This window comes from Protomyctophum bolini, assembly GCF_963924005.1.
Source record: "Protomyctophum bolini genome assembly, chromosome: 2".
Taxonomy (NCBI): domain Eukaryota; kingdom Metazoa; phylum Chordata; class Actinopteri; order Myctophiformes; family Myctophidae; genus Protomyctophum; species Protomyctophum bolini.
In genome coordinates this window covers 34,259,695-34,283,822 of record NC_137863.1, presented here as the reverse complement: position 1 = coordinate 34,283,822, position 24,128 = coordinate 34,259,695, and the positions used below count along the sequence as shown (strand labels likewise).

At 43.3% G+C, this 24,128-nt stretch overlaps 1 protein-coding gene across 3 annotated transcripts in view; it reads left to right on the top strand.

Moving 5' to 3' along the window:
• pcbp4 (poly(rC) binding protein 4) overlaps positions 1 to 24,128 on the top strand; it is a 143,806-nt gene that overhangs the window by 83,440 nt on the left and 36,238 nt on the right. For 2 of the 3 annotated variants that reach the window (XM_080792143.1, XM_080792144.1), the window contains exons 5-10: positions 8,080 to 8,196; positions 14,069 to 14,200; positions 14,929 to 15,057; positions 18,143 to 18,217; positions 22,088 to 22,159; positions 23,816 to 23,839. In XM_080792143.1, the coding sequence (XP_080648269.1) occupies positions 8,080 to 8,196; positions 14,069 to 14,200; positions 14,929 to 15,057; positions 18,143 to 18,217; positions 22,088 to 22,159; positions 23,816 to 23,839 (549 nt within the window). The remainder of the gene's footprint in view (positions 1 to 8,079; positions 8,197 to 14,068; positions 14,201 to 14,928; positions 15,058 to 18,142; positions 18,218 to 22,087; positions 22,160 to 23,815; positions 23,840 to 24,128) is intronic. The other variant, XM_080792145.1, reaches the window with a different exon arrangement.

The following is a 24,128-nucleotide window of genomic DNA, read 5'->3' as shown; positions in this document are numbered from 1 at the left end:
GACCATTTATACTCGATGTTAAACATAGTTAAGGCATTCAAATTATTTCAATTACAGTTGTAAGTTAAGTCTAAACGGTGTAAGTGGTTTACCCTACAGCCCAAACCCATGTCCTAACATTAAACCACAAACCTTTTATCCTAACCCATTTTGGGTGGGAACCCCTTTTAGTGTTAGCATTATGTTATGCTTTAGCTATTGAAAAATAGCAGATCTACAAGCTCATAGCACGCCACCGAGTGGCGCGCTACGAGCTTGTAGGTCTGCTATTTTTGAAATATCGATGTAGAAGACATTTTTAGAATCTGATCTCAGGTCAAAATGGTTTAACCATCGATGGTTTGTATTTTGTCTGTGTCAACATGGCCAAAGGGTGCCCTCATCAGCACCAGCATGTGGAGCTCAGCTTTTTCAAAGACATGCAACCAGAGAACACAATACCACATGGACGACTTGTGTACAGTATGCATACTTAAACATGTTATCGTTAGAACTTTAAAGACCATGTCTGCCTGCAAGGACAGGAAAACAACAGCAATCGCATTGCATATTGGATTGCTGGAGTCAGGGGGCACTATCTCTCTGTGAACGTGCACATTCTCTATGTGCGTGAATCTGCCCTGGTTCTTAAGAAGCATAACAAGGATGCATGCTTTCAGAGCAGAGAATCAGGGAGTCCCTCCCAGTGGCATCGTAATGATCATCATCCCGATGATCATCATCCCAGAGAGATAAATTAAAAGCGGGGAAGCGGAGAGAGAGAGAGACAGGTGGATAAAGCGGGAAAAGGGGGATAAAGGAGAGAGAGGGGATGAGAGAGAAGACCGGGTGCTGGAATGAGTGGAGAGAGATGAAGGGAGACATGATGAGGAGGGCTAGAGATGGAGTGGGGATTATGTAAGAGAAAATAGTCGTGGTACAAGCTCAGTGCAGTGTTGCGCTTGTATGTCGCCATTTACATTTCAAATTGACTGACGAAGGCACAGTATTATTAAATGGCTGTTGCAGGGCTATACTGTATCGTGACCAATATACACAATTGATGGCAGACATTAAAACACCTAGGCTGCTTAATACAAATGTGATCACTGCAGCTTCATCTAATGAAACGGAGTGATTGCTGAAAAGATGGAGAACAGCAATTAGAAAGCAAAACTTAAATTAAAGCACAACCCCCAGAGATATCAGTATTCATGCCCAAGCGAGCCTTTGGCCTGCCTGGTGACTGATTTGTCCTGCAGCTACTCCAACTCACTGGCTGCTATCATTAGTGGACAGGTAATGTGCATGTGGGTGGGAATGTTTTGTTTCAGTGCTTGCCTGCCTGTGAAACAAGTTGTCCTGTAGCATCATTTATTTAATTTGCAGATGAAAGTAGGAACACAAAGATGTGGCCCTACTCGGTAGATCTGGTTGGCACACATGCACTCATGGTACCAAAAAGAATATAATCTGTAAAACGAGGGAGAATAGTGGATTTGTACACATTCCTGGGAGGGTAAACTCAGTAGGAAATTGGACTGATTGGACTATACACTGGACTTCTCTTCTAGAAGGAACAGAGAAGTGTGTTCTCTCTGAGGTGGCTCAAGTCGTGTAACAGACTGTTACACATGCTCTACCGGTTTGTATAGTAGCAGTGTGCTCTTTTTTAGTGCACTGGGATAGGGGGGTGGGGTGGGGGTGGGCAGCAAAGACTGGGATGCTGACAGGTTGAATAAGCTGGTGAGGAAGGCCACCTCTGTCTGTGGTGGATGTCGACGTGGACAGTGTGCTGTGGAGGAGGTGTTGGCAGAGAGAAGGAGGAGGATGCGGGGGAAGCGTAACACCATCTGTGATAATGGAGGAAAGATTGCAGAGCAGCACCTTAGAATGGCTTCGTAGTCCCGTGGAAACCTTGTACAGTATGTGTACAAAACTGTTCCTTTTTGGGATCCCGAGGCACTGCACCAGTGTGAAGCCCTGTTGAAATGTTCCACCGTCCTACAATGGATGTATAAACTACGCTTTTAAAATGACGGTAAACACTTTCGTTTCTTCAATATTAGTGGCAAAGTGAGTTTAATGTGGTTTAATGCAAGGCCAGAACGTAGGTTTTTTTGCCACTCAGTAGGCGTCTCCACATAACTTCCAGGTATGATGATGATGATGTCACGCGCATACCCTAGTCTAGACTCTATAGAATAGAAGACTAGTCTCCAGAGCTGAAAATCGCTAGCCTGTGCACTACAGCTCAGGATGCAAAAGTTTCCATAACAATAACTTCACAAAAACACAGAACATTTTAGTCCCTCGAGAATGTATTAGAACAACAAGCACTGAGAGATAGTGAGAAAGAATCACAGGGAATAGACAGCAGGGACACAAAGAATGAGAGATAAGAGAGAGTGAGGAACAATGAGAGAGTGAGGGACAAATTGGGGATGAGGGACAATGAGATATTGACAGACGTGAATATCTCAATTCGCTCTCACTTCATCCCAGCAAGAGAGAAAGAAGGAGACCTGGGGCTCCATTTTCGTCACCGCTAAACCCCTTATCCCTAAACTTCTTTGCCTTTTTTACTACTATGAAAAACATTTTTGAATAGTTAAAATGGCCAGTCTACAAGCTCACAATGTGTCAATGTAGATTGGCTAGTTGAACTATCAAAATAGTAAAAAAAGGCAAAGAACACCCCTTTTGGTGTATAGCAGATCTACAAGCTCATAGCGTGCCACCGAGTGGCACGCTACGAGCTTGTAGGTCTGCTGTTTTTGAAAAATCGAAGAACGACTGACATAGAAACATAGCTTTTTCAGAAAACTGTCAGGATGTAGAAGACATTTTTAGAATCTGATTTCAGGTCAAAATGGGTTATACTGCTAGGTCCGCTCCTTTTTGCCCCTCTACTCCTACATGGATGCTAGGGTTTACATGGATGCTAGGGTTTACATGGATGCTAGGGTTTACATGGATGCTAGGGACGGGTTTACATGGATGCTAGGGTTTACATGGATGCTAGGGTTTATGTAGTTAAAAAGACTAGTGCACTCACTACCTGAACTATAGACGCCTTATCAGACGACGTCACACTGATAAGCACCAGCATGCAGCACATTAACCTCACCTCTCACATAACATGCAATGGAAGAGTTCTAACTGCTCTCACGTGTAAAATAATGCACCATCAAACTTTCAGATGTGTTTTTCTCCAAGTGTGGAGGAAGAATGATTATTATGATTATTTTTGAAATATATAATCCATTGGTTTCTGTTGTGTGTGAACAATAATTTATGCCAGTCCAATGGCGGATCTCCTACATAGACTTCTATTGAGAATGGGGACAACAAATATTAAGCTTTATACTTTATTTTAGATTGTTTTGTAGTAATCGTACAACATAAACATTACAGACTGTATAATTACTGTATAATACTTTAAAACAGTTGGCATGTTGCACGCATGCTTAAAATTGCTCTTATTTGCACCGCCCTCGTTGAAAACAATGTATTTCAAACTCCAGCTTGTCTCCCTTTCAGGCTGCATAAACAGAGCTCGAGCGCTCGGTTTCTGCCCCCTCAATATTGTAATTCTTCTATTAGATGTCTCTGCTGCAGCCCATCAAGTATAATTTATGTTTTCGTCACGCGATGGTGTCGCACACGCAGACCTCTACGCTCACAACAGTCGCATCCGCGATGCGATGTGATCTTGTATATCAGCTGTTCTCTGCGAGCAGTACTGTTGCAAAATGAAGTATAAATGTCTCCTAGGGTGCATCTCACTAGCCAACTCACAAGAGGAGGTTGAATGAACTGAAACCAAAACAACAGGTTTGAGATCTGTTGGGAATTGATTACATGAAACAGTCACCTGTGCAGGAATATTACTACTCCTGCACTACTCCAGGTTTGTACTATTGACTGTGACATTGCATATTCCCAGTCTATCTCATTATATCGCTAGAGCTATGTGTCTCCTGCACGAAAAAATACATCTATATAGTGCTGCTCAGTTTTGTTCACATGGCTCTCTTATGTCTCTTGATTGATGTTTAAAGATCCTAAGTCTCAGAGTGGAGTAGAAAAAGATGGAAAGGACAGTGAGAGAAACCCAAATAAAAAGCCATTTTTATTTGCCCACACAAAGAGGAGCATTCCCTCTTTAGTCTTTTTTTGTTTGGTCAATACTTCATAAAAACTGAACCTTTTCCGCCTTCTCAGTTGTTCTAAACTAGATGCCTGTCTTGCTTTCATTACAGATTTACAGTAATAAATGTATCAACATCAGGAAAGTAATTTAGTCATGAATTTAGTCATTTAGTTGCAACTATCGAGAATTTTCTTATATTAGCAAGTATAGCGCTAACTTTTTTGATTCATCAAATTATTGAGAAGCATGTTTTTGAGCGGTGCTAAAAGCTCCAACACATGACTATGTGTCTATTAGTCCATCATTAACTGTCTCCATGCCACATGACGTTTTATGACGCCTTCCCCTCATTTATAGCCTACAGTATTATAGTCTATTAGTCTATTCATGTGGGACATCATCATCATGATAAAAGGCACCGCTCACTTCACATGGGTGTGACTTCTTATATCCACGAAATTGACATGATGATGTATTTCATGAAATTCCAGGTGGCCAGGGACACTTTTAACATATTTTTGAGCTTTGCATTATTTAATAATCAGCTGGCTCATATTTACCGTAAAGCAGGGCTCAAGGTCACTAGGCACCCATGTGCTTACTGTGTTCTGCCCGTAGCAAGAATGCTGGGGCTCGCCGGTCTTTATAGCCGTTTATCCCGGAATTACGGCTCAGATTGAACTGGATTGAACAACGCACCAATTTCAGCAGCTCAATACTCAATCCTGGTTACAGCACGTTAAAATACTTCTAAGAACCATAAACTACCACATTGACTAGTCTGATTGACCACCTTGTTCTATATGCTGCACATCAGTGTTGTGCAAAATACAGACAATAGCTGACCTACAGTACAACCTCACAACATGTAGATAACCCCCCGCCCCCATTGATTATTGAATTAAAATGTATACTATTCTTTATAATCACTGCTTAGTATGATTAGCTGTTATCCCTAAGTCACTACAACAGACTGTTCTTCCATAATGTGTCTAAGAAGACATCTCCTTTACTGAGTGAAGGGATGCTCTCCCTGTGTGTGACATTCAGACAATCAGAATTCTGTGAAAAGAAATCCTCCTCTGCCATTTCCTCATTGTCGACCTCAACTTGTTCTGTCACACATCCAGAGCGAGGTGATTCCACCTCCTCCTGTCTGGTCTCTCATTACTTGTATATGGAGGAGTCTTCAACTCCTCTGGCTCGCCGGCTGGGGGACGCGCACAGTGCACTCGCTTCCTCTGCACACTTCCTCTGCACACTACGGGGGATCCACTATAGTCTATAGTCTCCACGGTTACATCAGAACCTCAGCCTGTGCCTCTCATTAGAAGCGTCAGGGCCAGGTGAATCATTTGGCCCAGTCTCATTATCAGAGCGTTGGGGGTTCCTGTCTGCTGGCTGATATCTCTGTACTCATTACAGTTCGTGGTCTCAGCACTAGCACTGTGCCGCGTGTAGCATCCGTCTCTGCTGCTGTATTCCAGACAGTGTTGATTTTGTCAACTATACTATGACGAACAAAATGTTTGCCCACTGCCTTTTTTCACTGACGGAAAAAATAAATCACACCAGTGTGAAGTGAGCATCTCATTGCGTCCTCACTTTTCCGTTTTTGCTCAGCCAATCAAATCATCGCTATGGGGTACACACAAACACACAAAGCCGTGGGCTAGCGCCCCTCAAAAACTATAAGCGATGATGACTAAATCTGAGACAAAATATATTGACAATTTCATCAACAAGTAAAAACAAGACTAAAATCTTAGGGGGGGGGGCTAGTGGAGAAGAGATCCAGTACAACCAAAAGAATATAGCTGCAAGCAGCAATAGGATGGAGCCAAGCTATAAAGTTGGAGACTGGAGATGACGTCACTTTTTTTCTTACGGTGATTGGCTGAAGTGGTTGTCTGTCAACGCTGTATCCCACAGCCAACCGTGCATTAGCAGGGTTCAGACTCCACACAAATGAATGGAAATGAGATTTCAAGGTGGAGGGGTTATCTCCGATGTCATTCATCAGGAGTGGATCATATTATTCATACAGTCATATAATTGGGAGATCTAAAGGATTTGACGAATCACTGTGAGCCCTTTGGGCATGGCCCCTAACAAGTCATTAGTCAGCACTATAGAAAGAGAAGAGTGGAGAGGGGAGGAAGGAGAGATGGATGGATGTGGGAAAACAGAGTGTGATAGAGGGAGAGATAAATGAGCCTGGAGAAAGATACTTGGATTGAAAAAAAAGGAAAAGAAACAGAGGGATCCATACAGTGGATGAATTAATGCAGGGTGGGAGGTACTAGAGACAGTGAAGGATGGAGTGATAGGCATACTGTGTAGAGATACAGTCTATCTATCTATCTATCTATCTATCTATCTATCTATCTATCTATCTATCTATCTATCTATCTATCTATCTATCTATCTATCTATCTATCTAGGTACTAGAGACAGTGAAGGATGGAGTGATAGGCATACTGTGTAGAGATAGAGAGGCGGGTGTGTGGAGACAGAGAAATCTATCTATCTATCTATCTATCTATCTATCTATCTATCTATCTATCTATCTATCTATCTAGGTACTAGAGACAGTGAAGGATGGAGTGATAGGCATACTGTGTAGAGATAGAGAGGCGGGTGTGTGGAGACAGAGAAATCTATCTATCTATCTATCTATCTATCTATCTATCTATCTATCTATCTATCTATCTATCTATCTATCTATCTATCTAGGTACTAGAGACAGTGAAGGATGGAGTGATAGGCATACTGTGTAGAGATAGAGAGGCGGGTGTGTGGAGACAGAGAAATCTGTCTATCTATCTATCTATCTATCTATCTATCTATCTATCTGTCTGTCTGTCTGTCTGTCTGTCTGTCTGTCTGTCTGTCTGTCTGTCTGTCTGTCTGTCTGTCTGTCTGTCTGCAGTATCTAGCAGTCTAATCGGTCTCGGTTGAATAATATAAATAATGTAATTGTGAGTGTATTATTGATTTCATCACGGCAGGTCACTTTTCCTTTCTCTCCTCTCCTTGCCTCTTCTGTTCTCTCCTCTCCAACCCTCCCCTCCTCTTCTCTCCTCTCCCCTCCTATCCTCTCCTCTCCCATCCTGTCCCCTCTCCTCTCCTCTTCTCTCCTCTCCCCTCCCATCCTCTCCTCTCCCATCCTGTCCCCTCTCCTCTCCTCTTCTCCTCTCCTCTCCCCTCCCATCCTCTCCTCTCCCATCCTGTCCCCTCTTCTCCTCTCCTCTCCCATCCTGTCCCCTCTCCTCTTCTCCTCTCCTCTCCCATCCTCTCCTCTCCTCTCCTTGCTTGTCCTCCCGGTCAAGTAATTTCCTCCTCCTCTATTGTTTCCTCTCCTCACTTCATCTCCTCTCCTCTTCTGTCCCCTCATCTGGCCTCCTCAAAACCTTCATTACGACTGCCCTCCTGCTTTCCCTCACTTCCCTTTCCCCCTCTCCTCTGCTCTCCTCTCCTCACCAGTCCCCCCTCCTCTCTCCTCATCTCATCACAGGTGAATCTCTCTCTCTCTCTCTCTCTCAGTGGACGAGGAAGCACTGCGGCGTGAATGACTCTCCTCGTACATCCCTCCACCACCACTAATGTGTTCTCTCTCTTCTTCCTCCCCCTCTCCCTCCATCTCTCCCCTCTCCCTCCATCTCTCCCCTCCCTACACCTCCCCTCCTCCAACCTGTCCGTGCATTGTAACCCCCCCCCCATCCCCCCACCCCTCCCTAAATTCCTTCCTCCCTTCCTGGCCTTCGTTTTACCCTTCCCTCCCTCAAATCCCTCCCTGTGTCCCTTCCCTCCCCTCCGCTCCCTTTTCCGCCTCCCCATTACCTCCCCCCTCCCTATCTCCCTCTTTCTCTGTCTGTCTGTCTGTCTGTCTGTCTGTATGTCTGTCTGTCTGTCTGTCTGTCTGTCTGTCTGTGGCTCTACAGAGCAGTGCGCGTGTCAACATCTCGGAGGGTTCGTGTCCAGAGAGGATCATCACCATCACTGGACCCACAGACTGTGTGTTCAGAGCCTTCACCATGATCACATTCAAACTAGAGGAGGTACATGTGTGTACGCACGCACACGCACACACACACACACACACACACACACACACACACACACACACACACACACACACACACACACACACACACACACACACACACACACACACAGAATAAACTGAAAGATTCAACAGCAGACTTGTAAATTGTGTATGAACTCTAATGAATTTGATTTAGTGGAATTCCTAAGGCAGTTTTGACTGCTTAGAAAAAAAAAAACCATTTGCCCCTATAGTCAAGTAACGCTCATTTGTAACTCACCACCAGACATGAAAATTACTTACCACTATGGGTGTGACAAATCAATATGTGTAGCCCACTAGCAGTGCGTGGGGCTCTAAGGAGATTGGTGTTGTTCCCTACACTGCACTCGGTACAATTGCATATACTGTAAGTGTCATATAAGAAGAGACTTGCAATTTATCCCAAGAACAAACTGAGGGTCATCAACAACAAATCTACAGCACTTAAAACAGGCCCACAAGAGCAGACAATATAAAATTTGCTTGGGAGGAAATGCAGTTTACCACTTACGTATTCACAGAATATAGCCACTCTACTGTATAAGCTTGCAGCGCAATGCTTTGTGAGCTTGTAGATCTGCTGTTTGACTGTTCCCAAATGACACGCCCAGAATAGGGACGCTAGTGGTAAAGTGGTTCATTTGTCTGCCACTGGTCTTAAGAGAAGTATTTCTTAGGGTAAAAAAATTGTGCAGTGATATCCAGCCGTGAGCCAAACTGAATCTGGCAGTATGTGTAATAAATGCAGATATTATCTAGTTGACCTACTGTCTCCTTAATGTCTTAAAACTATTGGAGGAAAAGTTCACTGATGGAAGAGAGAAGTAGCTCCTCTCTCTCTCTCTCTCTCTCTCTCTCTCTCTCTCTCACTGACACACACACACACACACAAGCACGTGCACGTAACCAGGCGCTCATGCAGATCCTGTTGGTACTTGAACGCATGTTTGCACCATGCACATGCTGTAGGCCCACACACGTTCACATGCTGTAGTCCCCCCTCCAACCCCCCCCCCCCCCCCCCCCCCCCCCCACACACACACACACACGCACACACACACACACGTGAAATTCAGAGAGCTCCCAGTGGGGTGTAGTGAGTAGAGAAGAGTGACGTGTGTAACCTTTACTTGCCGGCAGGATGCATGGAATTCATTATGTGTCTGACCACGCACACAAATACGCACACACACACACACACACACACACACACACACACACAACCACACACACACACACACACACACACACACACACACACACACACACACACACACACACACACACACACACACACACACACACACACACACACACACACACACAACCAATCATTTGTCTAAAGCCGTTTCCATATCCGTCCTTGCCTCTATCTTTCTTTCCATCTTTCATTCGTTGTACCAGTCCTCAACATAATGAATGCCAGGGAAACTTTCTCCATTCTGAATATTTCTCAACATCCCAAGTGCCAAAAAAATGGGTATCTGGCTGATGAGCCTCTATCCTCCCTGCATCTTTCCTCCCTCTCTCCCTTCTGCTGATGAGTCTCTATCCTCCCTGCATCTCTCCTCCCTCTCTGCCTTCTGCTGATGAGCCTCTATCCTCCCTGCATCTCTCCTCCCTCTCTTCCTTCTGCTGATGAGCCTCTATCCTCCCTGCATCTCTCCTCCCTCTCTTCCTTCTGCTGATGAGTCTCTATCCTCCCTGCATCTCTCCTCCCTCTCTTCCTTCTGCTGATGAGCCTCTATCCTCCCTGCATCTCTCCTCCCTCTCTTCCTTCCTACCATCCTTTCTTTCCTTTGATGAGCCTCTATCCTCCCTGCATCTCTCCTCCCTCTCTTCCTTCTGCTGATGAGCCTCTATCCTCCCTGCATCTCTCCTCCCTCTCTTCCTTCCTACCATCCTTTCTTTCCTTTGTCACAAAAAGCATGCAGTGGCCCAAAATGCTAAACGGTGTGTGCATTATTCGCATGGCAACTATGTGCATGCAGTTGTTGCATGTGTACTGTATCATGTGTACTGTATCATGTGTACTGTATCATGTGTACTGTATCATATGTCTATCATTTTCAGTCAGGGAAAGAAAGCTCCAGTGGAGTTAACTTCTTTCCGCAGAATACAATCTAGGGGTGCAATCATTTACTAAAATAATTGTTCATAATATGAATGATTCTCTCTCTGGGAGACTGATTAAGTATATAGGGTTTAAGTGGTTAAATGTAGAAATATGCAACGTTCCTATATTTCTTTCTTGTTGTCATTGATGTATCCTTCCTTCTCCCACTGCCTCCATCCTTAATATTTCAATTATTCCAATTCCGAATATGGAGAATGAGAATGCGAAAGTGTTTCTTGTTGATTTGCTACTTTCAGTGAAGAGATTTGCTATAGGGGAAAAGGGAGGAGGCCTAGCATTGACGTCTACTCTGATCAACAAAATATATATAGCGTTGTAGTGAAAGCTTTGTTGTGCCAGAGAGAAAGCGAGGGAGATGAGTTTAACCCATTTTGGGCGGGAACCCCTTTTGGTGTTGGCATTATGTTATGATTTAGCTATTGAAAAATAGCAGATCTACAAGCTCATAGCGCGCCACCGAGTGACGCGCTACGAGCTTGTAGGTCTGCTATTTTTGAAAATCGAAGAACGACTGACATAGAAACATAGCTTTTTCAGAAAAGTGTCAGGATGTAGAAGAATGGGTTAAAACAAAGCTCATCTGTTGAGAGTGCATAGTACATAAATCAGGCTAGGGTCCTTCCCACAGCTGGCCCGTGTTCAAATCTGACCTGAGGCTCTTTACGGCATGTCATCCCCTCTCTCTCTGTGTCCCACCTTTACTGGCTCGGTGTCACTGTAAAAACAACAGAAATGCTGAAAAAAATGTAAGGAATAAGTTGAAGAAGGGAGAAACAAGGAGAACAAAGGAGAGTGAGATAGTTTGACAAGGGCACAGTACTAAAGAAAATACTCAACAAAAGAAAAAAATATACAGATGAAAGGAGAGATGTTGTGAGAACACACAAAAGAAAAAAAAAAAGGAGAAAAAGAGAAGATGGACAGATTTAAAAGGATTCCAGAAAATCTGAGAGAATGTGAGAGTGAGCAGGAGAGAAGAACAGTGCGAAAAATGGCAAACAATAACATGTAGAGAGAGAAAAGGTAGAGAATTGGGTAGAAAGCGATAGCACGAGAGATTTGACTCTTTATCTAATTTAATATAACGACCGACAAAAGCAACGAAAAAACACTAAAATATTCATGAGAGAGAGTGAGAGAGACAGACAGAGACAGAGAATCAGAGAGAGACAGAGAGACAGAGAATCAGAGAGAGAGAGACAGAGAGATAGTTTATGGGAAGATCAGACCAGTGAGGTTAAACTCTTTGGGAGAAATGAAAAGAAATTGAGAGGGACATATATTCATGGTTACGGTGGCAAATCAATTCTCCTCCACTTAATTTTACAAAATGCAGAAAAGTACCACCAGAAAATAGTAGGCTGTATTTATTCACTTGCTGCACACCAAGGACTGGAGCAGCCTGCGGTGTTAAAAAATACACTTCAAACCCTGCAGCCTCCTAAAAGCATCCATGGACAAACGTCAAAATATGACGGGTGTAGCAGCTAAACACACACACACACACACACACACACACACACACACACACACACACACACACACACACACACACACACACACACACACACACACACACACACACACAGTTTCAATAAAGCAAAAAAAACCAAACTGAAACACATCCATCAGTCACTCGAAAATAGATCTAGAGCCATGATGTGGATTCCAGGACTCCTTTGATAGACATGAGAGATAAATAATTTGTGTGGCGGTGCCGCTACCGGGTAAGGAGAGGCCACGGTCGGTTTCTCACATTCCGATCACGTACCGTAGTAGAGCCGATGGAAAGCAGACATGGCTATTTACATTTCAAACGCACAGAGTACGGCCAAGGCTCTAATTGATTGGAGCGGCTGCATTAACAGCAGGCTGATTTAGATCCTGCACTTATCACCTGACTTTAATTAAAGAGAGAGTCTCTGAGAAAATAGGTGGTAAAGATCGGGAAAAGAGAGAGAGAGAAGGGGGGGTGGGGTGGGTGGTGTTGTGTGAGAGTGAGATGAATGCATGAGAGAGAGAAAGAGAGAAAAGACAGCTTCTGAGCACTGAAAGAAAGAAGGAGGAGAGTCACGGAAAGGAGGGAAAGTGCAGGGAGAAACAGAAGAATTAAATAAATAAGGCAAAGAATAAAGAATGGAGAGCTGAGATATTTCAAGGGGTTAGTATAAAGGCTGAAGAGACATCCATGTTTAGTTTAGCAGAGTGGGGAAGAGGTTTCAGATGAAGGGAGGGGAGAGAGGAAACAAGAATACACAGACATTACGACAAATGGGAGTGTGGCGAAATAAATGCTGGGGGGGAGGGGGGGGGATACAGTGACCCGGAGCAGCACCTCTCCTCTCTGCTAATGGACCACATACTGCAGTGTAGACTGTAGAGCACTGTTTCCCCCCAAAAAAATAAAAATAATAATCAACTGGGTGGCAATATCTGTGGCCAACTGGCTGCACGTAGAGGCCGAGCAGGCCCCTGGCGAGCACGAGGCCTGGCTAGAAGACAAATGTACTGGCCCAGACACTCAGACAGGGCTAGAGAGCCTCGGGTCCAACCACTGCTACCGAATGTCACACCCCTGACTCGGGTGAGGGCAGTAGGTAGCCTTTTAGCACTGCTACGTACATGACCCACGACAGATGGCAAAGTGCCTTTGTGTCGGTAGCCATGAGGTTATACAAGGCACACGTTGGCGGCTCTGCTGGGTCAGCAGACTGATAACTCCAGTAGACTATATACAATTATACATATGACGTATTAGAGGGAATTTAGGGAATTAGGTTTGAAAAAGGAACAAACACCCGCACACTGTCTTCAAATGCAGTGAACCAACTTTTAATAGGGAAACGGCAGCGTTTCGGCCTATGCGGCCTTCATCTAATACCTAATGGTACTGTAAGCCTAACGGGTCAAACCAAGAAATTACATCACTACAAAAAGGATGCTTTCTCATTTGTGTTCATAAAGATAGCCTGATGAAGGCCGCATAGGCCGAAATGTTGCTGTTTCCCTATTAAAAGTGGGTTCACTGCATTTGAAGACAGTGTGCCGGTGTTTGTTCCTTTTTCATTGTCGGCCACCATACCCTCTCCTACGCACCTGTCGCCTGTAGGTGTGCAAAAGCCTTGCTTTTTATTTTAAGGAATTAGGTTTAAAAATACTTATGGCCTAACTCCACCATAGAGGAGGCAGGTGGAAGAAGAATTAACTTCATGTCAAAACACCTGCGCTGCGTTTTAATATGCAAATCCCACTGCTCTCACCCACAGGTGCAGCTAATTAAAATGAAAGCCACATTGAGCTGGAGTGTGTCATACTGACATAACTGCAACATTGTTGTGACATTCTCTTCGGCGTCTCCAGGCCAAAGAAATGCAACATAATGTGCACCAACCACCATTACCATATAACAATATTAATACTATTACCATATTGTGTTAGGACGAACACAAACATGAAATGACATTGGAAATTAATGGCCATTTTTGAGTGTTTGTGTAAACACAAACATTATGTATACACAAACATTGAAGACAAAAGTGAGGACACAAATTTTGATTGGCTGGAATGAGATGATGTATGATGATGTACTCCTAAGAGCGCCCTCACTTCACACGGGTGTGATTTCATTGGTTATCATCAAAGGAATATGTTGTGTTAAAACATTGAATTCAGCCTCATTCTAACCAATGATGTCTTTCCCATGCAGGACCTGTTAGCCCTGGTAGCCAATGGCACAGTGAGCAGCAAGCCTCCCGTCACACTGCGGTTGGTCATCCCTGCAAGCCAGTGTGGATCTCTCATTGGAAAGGGCGGCTCAAAGATCAAAGAGATCAGAGAGGTGAGATGTCTATGCAACACCTCGCAATGCCAGAATGTTATTTAGTGTTTTTATCATAATTAAAAAAAGGTACGGTTTTGGACGTACACGGTTTCCATCCGACAGCGACGATGTGCAGACTGATATTATTAATATTAACCCACCCTGACATTTTGTAGCAAAGGTTTTTTTGTTTGTTCTTTTACCACTGCATGGCCAGTATCTGTGGAGGGTTGACATGTGCATAATATTGTTTTCTTTTTATATTCATATTCCATCTATGCCATTTTGAGCTGTATTCTTCATCAGGAGATATGCTAGTATCTGTATAATATTGAACATTGGCTGTAAAATTATTAGTTTGTCCACAACATGCAGTACAAAACATGCACGCACGCACACACACACACACACACACACACACACACACACACACACACACACACACGCTCGCACACACGCACACGCACACGCACACGCACACACACACAAAGTAATGTATGTCCTATCAAGCTTCCAAAAGCAGGAATTAGGAATCACGATGTTCAGGTTTCACTAAGCAGACCTTTAGGCCGATCGTCACGTCAGCAGCACACATTTTAATTTCATTTCAACCCCAGGAAAGCAATGAGACTCATTCTAATCGTCATCTGAAGAACTTGGCCGGCGGCAGAGCGCCAATACTTCGATATATGTTTGAGTCTCACGCGCACTTGTGTGTGTGTGTGTGTGTGTGTGTGTGTGTGTAGTCGACAGGTGCCCAGGTGCAGGTGGCGGGTGACCTCCTCCCCAACTCCACAGAGCGAGGGGTGACGATATCAGGCAGCCAGGAGGCCATCATCCAGTGTGTCAAACTCATCTGCGCCGTCATTCTAGAGGTACTTCTAGAGGATTTGTGCCGCATTAACGATTTTTCAAAAATAGCAGACCTACAAGCTCGTAGCGCGCTATGAGCTTGTAGATCTGCTATTTTTCAATAGCTAAAGTATAACGCTTAGTTAAAACACCAAAAGGGGTTCCCGCCCAGAATGGGTTAAACCATGGAGTCAAATGGTATTTGACCAAAAAGAGCGATTGCAGGTTGAGGTGTTATATTTAACCACTTACTATGTTTGGGGGGGGGGGGGGGGGGGGGTCAGATCTGGCTCAGATCTGGGATTCTATTTTGGTACGCTATTATTTTCCCCTCCATAACAAATATTGTAGATCCAATATAGCTCATCTAAGCTCACAACGTGTTGCGACACGACATTTGATCGTGCAGTTCATCTCAAAAGGATGCTAGGATTAATCATAAAAGAAAAAGTTATGTCAAACTCAAAAGCACGATAAAGCTTTGTCTCAGAAGACCTTCTCTGCCTCATGGCCAGGTTGGAGTCCTGCTTTGTTTTACAAATTCTGTCAAAATGAATGGCTTTGAAGAGAGAACAATAACATACAGCAAACAGATGGTTGATTACCATAGAGATAGCACTATGCTGTACCATACAATTATGAATGCTCAGAATGTGAATGACACGTATTCACAAATCAATTGGCCTTTAAAGATGGTAATTATTCCGGGAAGGCTGTGCTGCACACATTTTACAGACGCATGCACGCACGTGTGGGCGATGCGCACACAACACACACAAACAGACACTCGTGGGTGCTGTTGATTACAACAGCCTTTCTTCTGTTCGGCTGCGCTGCTTCACTTGGTGCCAACAGGGCACAAAGACACTCATTCTCACCTAGTAACCACTTTCAACCTGGCGTCCCCTGTTTTGGGCATGTCGTTATAGGCGGAAATTGTCACATTTTCCAACATTTTCTGAATTAGCTCAAATAGCCTATCTTTTGTATGAAGTAAGTACTGTAGAGAATATAGCACAGCTACAGTGCCATGCTCTAGGCCCTAGAGCATGGCAGTGTAGCTGTAGCATGTGCCTCACAGTGAGGCCTATAGTTGTAACAGCTAGGTCCAGGACAATAGGCTGTACCTGGAGCTGCCCAATACACCACAGTCTTCTACTATTATACAATAATAGAAGTACTTCTATGTACTTCTATGCTCGGGGCACTGTGGGTGCTGGCGGCGTGTTTCCTCCTCCGCGTCATCAGTGCCCATACCCGAAGGCGGGGTTGGCGAAAGGGCCTTTCTGTGTGGAGTTTGCATGTTCTCCCCGTGTCCCCTAGGGTAGGTACCCTCACAAAAACATGCAGTAATCCTGGTCTCTAAACTGCCTCCCACTGGCCAGCCGGGGCGCCTGATGGAGGGGAAAGGAACTGGTTGGAATAACGTGTTCCTTCCACGCGCTACGTCCAACCAGGGAAACTCCCCCCTGTCAGGTGAAAAGGAGCAACTTGGACACTCAGGCATGAAGGGAGCATGAGTTAAGTCCGTTGCTCTCCCCAGGTTGGCGGAGGGTGTGTAGAGCCCAGGATCACAGTAGATGATTGGCACAGGGGTGAAAAATGGGTTACAAAATCGTGGGATAAAAAATATATTAAAGAAAAGAAGTACATGTGTAGAAGTGTGGTTACTGATAATTTTGGTAGACTGGACGTATAAGGCCCCGTGCACACAGAGTCCATTTTCTTTGCACGGAGAAATTTAGACGACGACAAGCAAACATTTAAAACAAACTCTATGACCTTTTGCACACCTACTAATGAAATTGCCATCCGACGAGTGGCTGCGACGGTGCATTTTTTTCTAATCGAATCCAGATTGATTCCTGCGTTATAAACTGATTGACCAATAAGCAATCACGTAAATGACTCTGTGTGTGTCACGTACCCCCTGTCTCTCTCTCCCTTTCCTGTCTATAAGTTCTGTAATGTCCAAATTAAGGCAGAAAAGCCCCAACAATATCTATTAAAATAGACGGTGTTGAAGAGCCTTAAAATGAACAAGGCAGTTGTGTCCTGTTAGGCTTGATGTGATTACTTCCTGAAGAGGCAGCCATGCTGAATTCAGCAAAACAAGTACAGTACTGTATTGTCACTCTCGGGCAGAAACTTATATCTATATTTTAACTTTTTGTGTTAAAACTTAGATACAATCTGTTAAAACTAATGAGCTTTTAGAGTAAATACAGCCAGAAATCTGGTATTTTGGGTCTGGATCATATCAAAGCATTTTTCATGAGATAATGTTAAGCCTTTGAATGTTGTTCACAGTGAAAACACCGGGGTGATCAATAATTCATGATTATATTCTCATTAATGGGAGGCAGCAAGCTATAAATTGACGCAACTCAGAGATTAGAAGGGAAAACAGACAAATCAAAAGCTGTTGATGCTGCCAGCTCATTTCCATTCTGGGCACCTTAATCTATTAAGAGAGAGGAAGGAAAGAAAAAATTGTAACCAGAGCCCAAGATAAATTTGCTCACTGTCAGATGTTTACTCTGTTCCACTTCTGTTCCACCATGCCTGCATTCCATTTCCTTCTGCATCTCAAAAAAAACCCCATGCAGTTCATTTCCATTTCTGACCCTTTCTGAGGTCCTATTGGCTTTGTATCTTGTTGTGTGTCAGCATATGCTGTGGAGCTGTGTCAGTTGCCAATGTGTTTGTGCAAATTGGAATTCAAATCGACAACTCAAATTTTACAGGAGTAAAAGTTTACAGGAGTAAAAGAGCGGGTTAACTTCTTCAGCACAAGCTATCCATGAACTAGAGATTATCCGACTCGAAACAAAAGCGTGAACAGACTGGGCATTAAAGGTCTGAAAAACATGCAGAAACTGAAAGAATAGCAAGCACTAAATGCAGTTACTAGTGAATAAAGACACAGTAGTGTTTCGCTATTCTTATGTGTTTTTGCGGTACGTCTCTCTAGTAGTGTCACCAGGCAAAGACAGTTTCACATGCGTCTGTTCCACTTGCTGATTAAAGTTTCTCCCATTTGCTCCTTCCTCTTGTATTTGCTTGTGTGATGACCTCCTCCACCTAATTCTGTCCTGTGTTTTACAGTCTCCTCCCAAGGGAGCGACGATCCCCTACAGACCCGGACCCTCCCCAGGAACTGTGCTCCTGTCAGGAAATCAGGTAAAGACATGCAGGATATCACACAGCGCTAATATCTGAGAGACTCTGACTGTCACTTTACCGTGATTGTGGGTGGAGCGGTGAATGTCACAGCCCTGAAATACCCAGAAACCCAAAGCAGAGCGTACTGTATGTCCTTTACTGTGATTGTATGGGGACAGTGAAAGATGTACCATTCATAGATCTTAATCATTCAGTGCCAATCAAGTGTTTGTTTGGTTTTTTTCCAAAGGCCCACAGTGCCAATCACATGTTTTTAGTTTGTACACTAGATGGCACTCTTAGCTAAACTATGATCCACAGTCCCAGTGAAACCAAGCACCAGGAGTGCTTGCAAAACTCACCTGCCATCCACTTCCTTGTTATGTTAGAGAACGCTTATATCTCTCTCCCTGACTGTTCCACTTTTGAAAAAGCGATGGTCCGACATGCGCTGCTCCCGTGCTTGCGGTTAGGGTTAGGTTAGGATTGAGGTTTCGGATCAATAGTATGTCGGAACTAAAGCCTGCACCCGCACCTTGTGGTTAAGAGTGTCTGTCCTGACTGAGACTGGGAGTTTGGGGTTCAATCCCCAGCCGAGTCATACCAAAGACTTAAGAAAAATGGTACCCAGTGCCTCCCTCCCTCATACTGGTGTCATGTCCAGGGGTGTACTTGCACATTAAGCTGCCTTGTGCTAAGGATGCTTTGGGCCACATGGCTCAGGAACCATTGGTACTCAAGGCTACTTACTTACTTACTTAATATTCTGGACTCATTCTTTATTGATGGTGAATACAGTGTCACTGTTTTTTTTCCCTTCACAGTGGTATGCATAATACTGTACAGTAGCCATCAGTAAAATAGCTGAATTATTATATGCCATATACAAAGAGTAATTAACAATGCCCTTTCAACGTGACATGACAAAAGAACACAGGCAAGCACTGACATTTAGGATGATAAGCGCAGGCAAAGAGACTCCCATTTGGTCACTTGTTAAGCATCTGTTTGATGTATAATGGCACCATGCTCACGGACGAGGCTAAATGATGTTTATTCATCGCCAATCATGACTATTCATGAAGTATGCATGCAACATGACTGATGTCTGCCTCCGCGTGTCCATGCACGTGTGTGCACGTGCATCTGTTTGTAGCCCTGCTGTTATGCATGTCTCGCTGTATGAGTGCACACGTATGTGTTCTTCATGAATAAATATGCACCTAAAGTGCACAGGGTCACTGAGGACTATCACTCGTTAGAACCAACCTGCTGTTGAATATTAATTGACAGGACTCTAGGGTTTTACTCTGTGACTGACCAGTGACCACTGAGTTTAATGTCCATTTGTGCAAAGACAGACGCAATCAATTAATTTGGGAGGATGCATTGTTATGGACAGTGCAACATGCAATTTAATAATAGCCTACCTTGCTTAGGTGAAGACAGAAGACACCAGATGTTTCAATAATTGTCATCAGGTGTCTGGGCTGTTTCTACTATTAGGCCACAATGCCATGCAGTGGTACCTGCCACGGTACACCTCACTCTGCTATGCATTTTAATTCATTAGAACTGTCCGATGTAATGACACGTTTCTGTTTGATTGCAATGTCCACGGGCGTGTGTCTCCGTTCACAGTTAGTTACACTGCCAATTGAGTTAATTCATTACTGCATGACATAGCTGTCGACACCAAGTTAATATGATTATGGGGGGGGGGGGTGTAGGAACTGGGAGGGTAACATTTAAAGCAGAAGCATTCTGCTGGCCATCTTTGAACCAATCAAATGCCACTAACAAAACACTGTGTGTTGTCTTCCTCTCCGTTTAATTAATAACTTACAAATCAACCAATTAACTACATGTTGCCATGAATGCATCTTGGTTGCCAGACTACTTCTACAGCTTGTCAATAGACTTTCCTCTCTGGTCTGCTAAGATCTGTTGGATTTGTCTAATTAGGGCTAAATGTGAATAATCCAGAGTTATATATATTTTTGTTTTCACATGAATTACCCCACTTAAGGCCCTTCTGTCCATTTATAAGAGAAGTTAAAACCCTCCATTTTAAATGCTTTGGACTGTGTTTTCAGGCAGAAGGGGAGCTTGTATGCTTAATTTTGGTCAATTTAAGCAATAAAAGGGCTTCCCAGGGAGAGTGGTGAACCTGTATTCTGTTTTTAGTATTGACTTATCATGCCGTGTCTCCCAGACAGTGCACTTATTTGGGGTAACAGGGTTTGCATTAGTGGAAAGTAACTAAGTACATTTACTCCAGTACTCTTTTGAGATACTTAGTTTAGACTAGTCATTGGCTAGACCAGTCATTAGTCCTGCAACCTATCTCAAACCCTCACCCTAACCCTAACCTCCCACGGGGCAGCACACCTAAACCTAACCTTAACCGGGGTGCATACTTAGTTTAGACTAGTCATTGGTTAGACATGGGTTAAGGTTAGGTTTAGGTGTGCTGCCCCATGGGAGGTTAGGGTTAGGGTGAGGGTTTGAGATAGGTTGTAGTTGTAGGACTAATGACTGGTCTAACCAATGACTAGTCTAAACCAATTACTGTCTAAACTAAGGGGTGCAGTACTTAGTTTAGACTTTTGATTGTAACAGAGTACCGGTATTTGTTTTTTTATGTGGTATTGCTACTTTTACTTAAGTACAACTTCAGTGTCCAGTACTTCTTGCACCACTGAGGGTTTGTGGAGCTTAGCCTAGCACGGCTGACAGTCACTCTCCAATGAAAGGCCTGCTGAGCTTGCCATGGCTTAGTGCTAATACACTTCACTGCAGACAGCACTGAGACCCCAACCTGACCCAAATAGGAACCCCACCAGTGCCTTCTGTCTGTCTACCCGTTGCACTCACCCTCTTAGCTCACCTCTCTACTTCTCTTCCTCAATTATGAAAAGGTATAAAGTAGAATGGACGGCATACTCGTATTTAACCATACTTAAACCCTATATACGTTGTTGACCGGGATCACCCTGGGATTGATCCTTGGCCCACTAATTTTATTCCGTCTACACAAAAAATAACCACCCTACATGGTCACACACACACACACACACACACACACACACACACACACCTACCTACCTACCTACATGCCCAGCATAGGGACACTATGGTTCAAGATGTATAAAACTATAATAAACTAATTTAAAAAAAAATCAGTAATTAACTGTGCCTTTTTGGATCATCTAGATCAGATTATTTGCTGCTGGGACAAGCCTGAATAAGTAGATTGAGCTCCATTCTGTTCTTACAAACACAAACAACAACTACCTTGTGCATGCTTTAAAAGTGATAGGTTTATACTTATGGTTTATGATCTCATATGAGTAAAATATTACACCCGTGAAGGCTACAACTATATGTAATAATAATCTATCTATCTACTGGCAACACAGCTACGTAGTGGCACAGGAGATACACTTTTATATGTATCCCTTTGTTTCACTGTTCCTAGTGTTGGAGCTCTTTGACTCTGTGGGGCAGCATGCAGGTTGTGCTTATGTGCAGTAGTGTTCAGTTTACATTTTGTCGACTAAAACTACGAAGGAAAATGTCCGTTGATACCTGAACGAAAAATAAATGGTCACTAGTTTCATCCCTAACACAACCTATATAACTGGCTGCATGTGGGTGTCACACTCCAGCTAATCGGCCATCAAGGCCTGCCAAAATACAAGTCTAAAATCGTATGGTATTTACTCTACTAAAACTAGACTAAAACATTCCAGATGTTATATCGGATATGGCTTAGACTAAATGGAATTTTATTCACAAGACTATGACTATAACTAAATCAAAATTAACTGTCAAAATGAACACTGGTGGTGTTTGACTGGTGCTTGTTTCTCTCCCCCCTGTCAGATGTTCGAAGCATCTGACTTTGGCTCTCATCCGTTGTTCTCTGTGACGCAGGGAGGAGTGGACCTTCAACAAGTGAGTATAAGGGAGTCAAATTGTATTCAGCGTTAATTTAAAGGTGGTGCACAGTGTATAAGACAGTGATTTATTCATTTATATTGTTCTCAATATGAGTTAAACAGCTCTGTATTTGGATAGCAACCATAGAACGTTTATTCAGTAACAATTAAGGGACCCCACTCTCTCCAGCAAATACATTTTCAGGTCAGGATACCAATTTTATCCAATCAGTGAGAATTCCATACAGGATGAAGGATACTGCTGTGACATTGGAAGTGATAAAATGATAAAGAAAATGATCGGACAAAATTGGAACTGTAGCAAGACTAAATGGAATGGTCTTTGTGGGGTCTAGCTGTAGCAAATGCTAAATCAATTACACCGCCACCTTTAACTGTGACAGATAACAAATGTAATCAAAGGGACCTGTAGTGGTCCATTTGGTTACATTTCTTTTTTACAGTGTTGATTCTGTCTGATTCATTCATGTATATGAGAACCTCTGCACGCTGAAAAGGTCGGGGTGCTCAGAAAACCCAACACACACACACACACACACACACACACACACACACACACACACACACACACACACAGATAGAGAGAAAAGGGTATGGAATGCATAGGGCAAATGAACGGACCCAAAGCCCTGTCTATGATATCATGAATTATCTCACGGTTACAAATGGATGAGTTTACTCTGTCTATCGACTAGGAGCACATTCTGGGTCCACCTCGTCGTAAATCCGCTTCATGACGACTGCTCAGGAAAGAACAACAAACGGACTTGCAAAAAGTCCAGTGAAACCTTTGTAATGGCAGCGCTCCAAAACACATAAAAATCATGATTGATTCAGATTTAGATGTACTTTATCTTTATTTATACCTCAGAAAAGTGCAGTGTTGTGTTTGCCAAGACTCAACTTGGAAACAGTGGAAAGGTATTAACGTAAGTGTGCTTTAGGTAATAGAAACTAAGTGCAGTAAAGTGCAAAGGAGCCTACCCAGTCAATACAAAGAGAACATATCTCTACAAAAGCAATCAATAAGAATCAAATATTGGCAAATAAGGCAAAAAACAAAAGGCAAGTTAATTTAAAATCCTCCGATGTCCAACCTCTATAAAAAACAACTTTGCACTTGATGACAATTGGGTAGGCTATATAACGGTAAATAGTTTTCCCTCCCTATCCTCTCACCATAATGTTGAATGAAACTTGGAAATGCTTATTGAAACATGGACAACAAACAAGTCTACTCAGTTTCTGTTTTCCTTATTTGACATTAGCTAACATGCCGTGGTCGCAATGTCCTCAAGTGACTTTTTTTTACTTCCATTTCAGACCCAGGTCTGCAGTTGCCAAATCCATTTTAGCCTATACGCTTTCAACAATATAAAATCAATGTGAAGACTGCTTATCTAGGAAAGGAACCACATTTCTAAAAGTGCCACTGTCGCATACCATTACCAACCAATGCCTTGACCATCTTTTTAAATTGAATATGTCTCACTATTAAGGTATAGCCCTACATTCCCACAGGTATTCATGTATTCGCCCACAGAACACTGCACTGTGTAGCCTATTTACAAAGCCACTTAGACATTCACTCTCTTGATAAATATTTCTTCCCTTTTCCTTTCATCGGATGGTGCTTGGACTTGTTGAATAGGTCGCTGACTACTACCAACAACAGGTACAGTCAGCACTGGCAGCCACTGATGTTACATAAAGATCAATGCATTCACTACTCACACCTCAAGGCCCTGATGTCACATAAGATAAATGTATTCACTACTACACCTCAAGGCCTTGAGAAATATTATTCCTCCTCTTTCATAGTGGGAAATTAAACCAGAGGATGAATCATGGTCTGAAGCCAAGTGTTAAAAGTACCAGAAAGAAAGAGAGAGAAGCATGCAAAGAGACACAGAAGACAGAGAGTGGGAGAGTGGCAATGAGAAAGTGGACATTGAAAAGAAAGA